We start from the raw sequence: 7,845 nt of genomic DNA on the forward strand, positions 1-7,845 counted from the left end.
AGAGATAGAGAACAATAGATGTAGAGATTTAATGGCAGAGAAATATAGATAGGAAGATGGATAGAGGTGGATGTAGGTAGGTAGAGATATGAATCGGTGAGATGGAGAGAAACTGATCAAGATAGGGGGATTGAGACAGAGGTAGATAGAGATCAGTAGAGATGTATAGAGACAAAGGTGAAAAAAATAGACATATAAAGAGGTAGAGATACAGATAGAGAAAAACATACATCGGATAGAGATAGAAAACAAAAGATGTAGAGATGTAAATAGAGAATGATAGAGATATAGATAGGTATAGAGATAGAGAACAATAGATGTAGATAGAGATATAGATAGGTATAGAGCACCTCATTGTTGACTTTCCATTCTTAACTTTAGAAGTGGGTTGGATGCACTACATTAGGCTTCCATTCATCCATGGCTAAAGGAAGAGCGGGTGGGGGAGGAGTAGGGACCTCAAATGCTATGGAGGAACAGAAAATCTCAAAGTGATTATAAGAATAATCACAATAGATTTGTCATCAATGTAGAGTGTGTGAATGTGGAGAGAGAGAGAGAGAGAGAGAGAGAGAGAGAGAGAGAGAGAGAGAGAGAGAACACAAGTACAATGTGGGTGGAGCTCTCAGTGAGAATTCGAATTTCTCATTACTCCTTATTGTTCTATATGATCAAAAGAATAGATGAGATTAGTACGGTCAGTGTGATGGGTGTCCGGTCAATTGGGTTGAACCCTAACATGTACTACGAACAATGCACACACATGCACACAACCACACACATTATTCCCCTCATCCAGTCATGCTTCTTGTTGACTGAATAATATATGGGACACATGGCACCCTAATCTATAGAGTCCATATACAAAGAAGTACATCTTTCACATTTCTTCTCTAAGGCCATGTCAAGCCACAAAGGAGGAGAAGCCACACATTTCCTAATGGAGAGTGGCAAAATAGATCAAGGGTGAGATTGTTTTTGGGGAGTATTTGGAATAGTTGAAAGTTCAAGTGCTCTAGCCAAAGAGGGAGATTGTTTCGATGAGTGGCCTTGCCAACTTGCTTTATAGATTGTTTCGATGAGTGGCCTTGCCAACTTGCTTTATAGATGGAAACCAATCACCGAACAAAGAGAATCTGGCCATTGGACAGAGGCCTAGCCTTTACGCCTTGGGCGTTCTTCTGTGGGCAGTCGTGATTTTTTTTTCAGGAACCTTCAGACTCCGGATATGATCCATTCCCAGAGTGAGGATAGCAAGTTGCATTCATCACCAAGCAGCGCACATGGAAGCGACTGCATGGTCTGCTCCAGCAGACGAAGGTGCCATGTCGTCTCCTCCAGAACGAAACTCATGCAAGTCCTCAGCGAAGAAGGTAAAATTTCCGAGCTCGAGTCCGTTTTCGACACCATTATCCGTGATGGGCATCGTCCTTCTCTGTCTTCTTGCACCCATTTGCTCACCGGCCTCTGCAGTCGGAAGCTTTGTCAAAAGGCAGAGTCCCGCCTCCTCTCCATGATCCAAGACGGCCTTCCTCTTGATGCCGTTTGTTACAATGCCTTGATTAACGCCTTTTGTGAAGGCGGCTCCATGCCTGCAGCAATGCGCATCTTTCAGGCTATGCAGAATAATGGCTGCGAGCCAAAAGCGAGCACATTCAACACCTTGATCAAAGGCTATGGCCTCTCTGGCCAGCCCCTTGCTGCCAAAGAACTCTTTAAGGAGATGGAGAATCGCAATAGCTCAAAGGCAAAACCCAATGTTCGAACGTATAACATGCTGCTCAATGTTTTGTGCAGAAATGGTATGCTTGATGATGCATGGAACCTTCTGCTGTTGATGAGGGAAAAGGGTGTGCGCCCCGATGTGGTAACGTACAATACCATGGCCAATGCTTTGGCAGACAAAGGCCTAACTTCAGAAGCAGAGAATGTGATAAGAGAAATGCAGTCTTTGCAAATTCAACCAACGGACCGGACGTATGGTATTGTGATCAGTTCACTTTGTGCAGAGGGTGACATTGATAGAGCCCTAGCATTGGTCAAGAAGATGAGCTCTCAAGGCTTATCTCCAAATCTTGTAATTCTCAATACATTGGTCAAGGGCTATTCTAAAGCTTTGCAATTCAAAGAGGTTGAACAGGTGAACCTCCATCTTCTAGGCTTGTCTTATTACACTATTGTGGCAGTAAAAACAGCTGGTAATTCTTGGCATTCGTTTTCAAGGCATTAAATTTCTGCTATGTGGTAGGTTAACCATGTAAATTAACAAGGAAATTGACACAGGTACTTGCATTGATAAGGTCTTTTGGTCTCGAGCCAAACTTGCAGACGTATAGCACAATCATGGATGCATGGTGTTCAGCAGGTCTTGTTGAGAAAGCTAAGTGTGTGATGGAGAGAATGCTTAATGAAGGCATTTCACCAGATGTTACTGCTTATGGAATCCTTGTGAAAGGCTTTGTAAGAAAACAGGAGCCACAGATGGCGGAGTCTGTGGTGCAAAATATGCGGCAGCGAGGGTTGTCTCCCAATGTTGTAATATACACCACTATAATTAGTGGGTGGTGCAACGCTGGGAAAATGGACGATGCACTGCGGGTTTACCATGAAATGGGGGAGCATCACATTACACCTAATTTGAGAACCTACCAAACACTCATATGGGGCTTCAAGGAAGCAAGACTGCCCAACAAATCGGAGGACGTTCTTCTGCTCATGAAGGACCAAGGTATACGTGCGGATGACAGAACCTTGAAGATGATCGCAGATGCTTGGCGAGATGTTGGACTAGAAAAGGAGGCATCTCGCTTTCTTCTGAGTCAAAGAGAGAAGTCCATCAACAATGCAGCACAGAGACGGTCATCAAATGCTTCATCCCTCAACAAGTCAGGTTTACTCTTGTCTAGTTCTCTTGCAGTGCCGGTGCCAGGAGGGTTGACCCTCTCATCTGATTCATCAGAGGAAGATGCCCTCTCATCTGATTCATTTACATTCCAAAGGCAGGTCTTGCCAAATCTCTCTGTGAATACAATAGGCACCCCTGAGGAGGCGGTGAGGGGTTTTGTGAAAACGAGCAATGTCGCCTCTTTAAGAACAGTATTCGCACATCAGCGAAGATGCTGTTGTGGGAGTGCTGGAGCTGTTAAGATGTCTTTTCATCAATTTCATCGGGCAGCACAGCCAATGTACAATATTTGCTTGCTACTGGTGTGATTAGATTTATGCGCTTGGCGAACTTGCGACTACATGGAGGTGGATGCCAAACCAGAAGGAGCCCATTCATTCTTTCACTACCTTGCACATGCTTTCAGAGATCTGGATCAAACCAGATTCAAGTCCAGGGAGTTTGGGTTCTTTCTAGTAATGTTACTGTTGTAGCTTGCTATACTTATCTACACACCTCAATTCATGCAACCTCAAAGAATAGAATGGGTGCCTTTTTGTCACATGCACTTGCAGGCTTTCTTAAATGTCTCTTTTCCTTCTGTTTGTGAAATATGAGAATGTATCTTTTTTTGAATGGTGAGTGCGCTGACACTGAATGTGGAGATGGCTTCAATGCTGACAGATACCGTTCTTTGCCCCCATATTGAGAATGTGCTCTGTGGTTGTCCATTGGTTTGTTGCTTTAGGCTGGCAGTTCAAGGTGGAGTCTGTTGATCACTTCAAGGCTATGGAGACGGTATACTTACAGTCCTCAAGAAATGCTGCCAGAAATTGTGTTCTAACAATCTTTCATCTGATTGTGGTTGCAATTTAAGAAGCTGGGGTTGATTCTGCAATGTGGGTTCATTCACTAGCACCGAGGATGTTATTCAGGATATTGTAGATTTTAGCAGCAACTTTGTGCGTGATGGGGCCGGAGGCTATCCTGTTTATCTGAGGAACGGCCTAGTGTTATGCATCTAGTATATGATGAGTAGGAAAATGGTTCAGAAAATGCCACTCCTCTTTGTATTTATGCTGAATTGATTAGAAATGGTTATGTTTGCAGATACATAGAACTTCAAAGGTTGATCAAGGTGGAGTGGTGACCAATAAAGCTGCCACACAAAGAGAGGAAGTCTTACTTTGTGCTAACAATGCATGAAAGTCAGTTGACCCAAGCAAATTCTAGTCATGTTATCCTATCCCTCGCATATGCTAAAGCTAAGGGAAGGATGTCTTTGATCATTTTGAACACACGCGCGTGATACGCATGCACGCAAGCGCGCGTGCTCACACACACGAGCTCTTATGGATGATGCAGGGGTTAAGCATGAGCTAATGCAAGTGTACGAGTGTTATACACACTCCCTTTCTTTTTTCGCAATAAGGGTTTGACCCCTGTCGTAGGGTTCTTTGGAAGTGCAAGTAAGTCAGGACTGGTATTATAGATATTGAGCTAGCCTCTAGGGGGCATGCCATAGAAAATTATGCAGTGTCCTTATGACTTCACCAATTGTGACATGTGGAAAATGTCATTTGATTGTGTCTTGGCAAATGAGGTATGCCTTAAGGTATAATGAATGGGCACTAGAGGCTACTCCTCCATGAGTTTTGAAGCTCACCAAACTTTTTTGGCATTACTTACACACAAGAAAAGTATTTCTACTTTAAGTGGAGAAAGCCAATGTTCATATTAGCAAAAGGATTGGAAAGCTTTAGAGCATTTTTCTCAGCTATTCCAATCATCACAAACATTTTGAACATAAGGATGTGGCCTGGATTCTTGCATGCAAGTTTTGATAGCCATTGGATAGTGTTTGGTGATGTATTGTCATTGTAGCACATGATTTGAGGATATGGAGAGTGGGACCTGTGCTTGAATGCCAGATATCATCACATTTTCCTCAAACACATAAATGGGCGTGGTACCTCAAAGAGAGGTGATGTGGACCATAGCCCTCCCTTGAGCTGACATCTCTTTGTTACCAAAGCTTGAAAACAAGGAAGTGTGTCCTCAGTCCCCCTCTACCTCTTAAATTTTGACCAACCAATTCAAAGGCCAAGGCTCACCACATTCCAATGTATATTGGTGTTCCCTTATGCCTTAAATTTCCTCATGCCTTTTTATCGGAAGCTAAGTTAAGAAGAAAAATCAGAAGGCTAAGGACTTTTAGTACACATAAGATGCTTATCCTCCACCTCTTGATTGTTCTAAGATTGCATTGTTGAACGTGACATTTTCTTGGTTTTTCTCTTCCACATCTAGAGAGAGCGCTCTTATTGATATCGACATGTCAGGAAATCAATAGCTCTTGACATCAACCATAAGTATCCCTTTTAAGTATGTTTCAAATCTTTACTAAATCGCTTCCAACACCTTGGCTACTACCGTTAGGAGTACCCACGTTATCTGAAAGGACAAGATATTTTGGATAAATTCTCACAATAATTCCCACATTGTGACTTACCTCAACATATTGAGCTTCTGCTCGAGAGGCACCGCATACCTAGCTAGGTACGATTGGGGGGGGGGGGGGGGGGTGTCAGGCCAGTGGTCACCTACCCCCAATCTTACCTAGCTAGGTATGCGGTGCCTCTCAAGCAAAAGCTCTTGATGTTATTCATTGTATGAAAAACACTGGAAAAGACTTTGTTTTCCTACATGAGGAAATTTCTAGATCTTCTTGTGAACGCCATCTCTTCTTACATATTTGTCTAATGATAGCTTGGGTGGGGTATTTTCTATCTCACTATGTAGTGAGCTAGAAACTATGTAGTGTAGTGAGTCACAAGCATGCTAAGTGCTCATCAATCACTGTGGCTTAGTAGACTATGATTAGTAATCTCTCTCTCTCTCTCTCTCTCTCTCTCTCTCTCTCTCTCACGCACGCACGCACACGCGCTCGCGCGCGCGCGCACACACACACACACACACACATAAAGGAACTCACTATAGTGGTTGTCCTCATAAGAGAGACAAAACTCACACACACAAGCAATAGTGGTTGTTCTCACAAGAGAGAGAAAACTCACTCACGCAAGCTCACAACTCAATAGACATTACTGGTGAAGCACAAAAGGTGAACTTGTAAAGGACAACCTAAAAGAGGCTTTAGAAGAGGAGAAATCCCACATGTATAGCATCCAAGCCAGTGGCCTATATAAAAAGGCCTCATTCTCAGTGCAAATGCAATCAAGTCATTCTAAGCATTCTTGAGTTGGCCAAGTAAGTTGTGGTTTCTCTTTAAAAAAAAAAAAAAACATTATGTTATTTTATGTCTATTTCCATCCTCCATAGTTTGCATTTTTTATTAGAGCCTATGTAGGTAGAGTATGTGTGGACTTGTAAGCTTGTTTGCATAAGTGCTGTGGCAAACTACCCATGCTAGCCACCTCAGGGAGGCGCAACACCAAGGGAAGGACCATAGGAAAAATTTGCATACTCTCTTACATTTTCTTGCTTAACTTGGGTGTGCTTATCTCTTGGCTTATATTATCATGAGAATTATAAAGTAAAACAAACATAGTTGGTCCTTTGCATCAATGATTTTGGTTCGAGTGTTAATAGATAGGTTGTTTATCTTCTTCCTCATGCTACATGCAATCACAATGGCAAATATATCATTCATCTTCCTATCTACTATCCATTGCTTTTGGCGTGGTTGGGGAATCAAGCAATCAGAGTTTTCTCGGTAGAGTGGTTTTTTGCAATTTTTGGTAACTTGCAGCTCTCAAAATATTCTACCAAATAGAGGCATCAAATTGCTTGCATCAACTTGTAGAATCTATGAGCTATTACCGTATACTTCATATTATTTCCAAATAAAGGCATCAAATTGCTTGCATCAACTTGTAGAATCTATGAGCTATTACCGTATACATGTGGTAGTGATGTGTGTGAACACACTTAGGACCATCGAAGCATTTTTTCCCTCACTAAGAGGTTTTACCCTCGTGCATTGTATATACGTCCATCACTCTAGGGCTATCTATCTTTCCATTTCACACAAAGTAATACACTCTCTATTGTGTGCCTTGAGCTTCCTTCATCTTCTCCAAGCTGTGTGTGTTTTCTTGCAACCCTAATTCCAACAATTGGTATCAGAACAGGTTGCATCCTCTTGGGCTTAGTCGCCAATAGCTCCAACACATGCCTGCTCACTTTCTCCTATTTCTGTGAGCTTTAGCGAGCATCAACATAATTTTTATTTGGGTTCATTTCGGCCTATGTTTCCACTACAGACAATACTGTACATATTTCATTATTTTGTGCATAATTTTTGCATAATAGGTCCCTTACAGTCTTCTACGATTTGTGCTATAAAGCACGTGTTGTTCCAGCTGTGTTTCTCCTCTTCTCGAACATTTTTCACATCAGGTGCAACATTTTCCACGGCTAATGAAGGAGTACGAGCGAAAGTGCGACGCGAGAGAGAGTGCGAGAAGAAGAGCACGACGATATGGTGAACTCGCTCTACTGTAATGTGTAGAGCATAGTGAGTTTTTATTAGGTTTTTACAAAAGAATATGTGTACATACCTGGCGGCCCGCCCACTTACCTGGGCGACCACATTGGGCTTTATACCCCAACAACCTCCCACTTAAAGTCCAATGTGGTACTTTAAGTGTGAGAGAAGCTACTATACAAGCTAATATACAAGAGATGTAGAGAAGTGATGTACTACCCTACACCTAACTGCTTGAGAAAATGCGCAAAGCTCTCTGAGGGAAGTCCTTTTGTAAGTAGATCAGCAGGATTTTCTGTGGTGTGAACTTTGACAAGCTGAAGTATCTTATCCTTGAGCATTTCCCTGATGAAATGATACTTCACATCCACATGCTTTGTCTTTGAGTGATAAACTGGATTGCGAGCCAATTGTATAGCACTTTGACTATCACAATATAACACAGGCATCT

General features: G+C 42.4%; 1 protein-coding gene across 1 annotated transcript; it reads left to right on the top strand.

The window, feature by feature from the left end:
• The first annotated feature begins 1,123 nt into the window (after positions 1-1,123).
• On the top strand, positions 1,124-3,520 carry LOC147442538 (uncharacterized). The gene is made up of 2 exons (XM_086528696.1): positions 1,124-2,140; positions 2,284-3,520. The coding sequence occupies exons 1-2, from the start codon at positions 1,229-1,231 to the stop codon at positions 3,211-3,213; spliced, it is 1,842 nt and encodes a 613-aa protein (XP_086384822.1). The 5' UTR covers positions 1,124-1,228; the 3' UTR covers positions 3,214-3,520.
• Positions 3,521-7,845: the final 4,325 nt, after the last annotated feature.

Source organism: Adiantum capillus-veneris, chromosome 14 (genome assembly GCF_014529385.1).
Source record: "Adiantum capillus-veneris isolate H3 chromosome 14, ASM1452938v2, whole genome shotgun sequence".
Taxonomy (NCBI): Eukaryota; Viridiplantae; Streptophyta; class Polypodiopsida; order Polypodiales; family Pteridaceae; genus Adiantum; species Adiantum capillus-veneris.

Bases quoted from the DNA above. Each gene is read 5' to 3' on its own strand.
- LOC147442538 (XM_086528696.1), top strand. From the start codon at position 1,229: ATGATCCATTCCCAGAGTGAGGATAGCAAGTTGCATTCATCACCAAGC. The intron at 2,141-2,283 runs GTGAACCTCCAT...AAATTGACACAG, and splicing joins AATTCAAAGAGGTTGAACAG to GTACTTGCATTGATAAGGTC.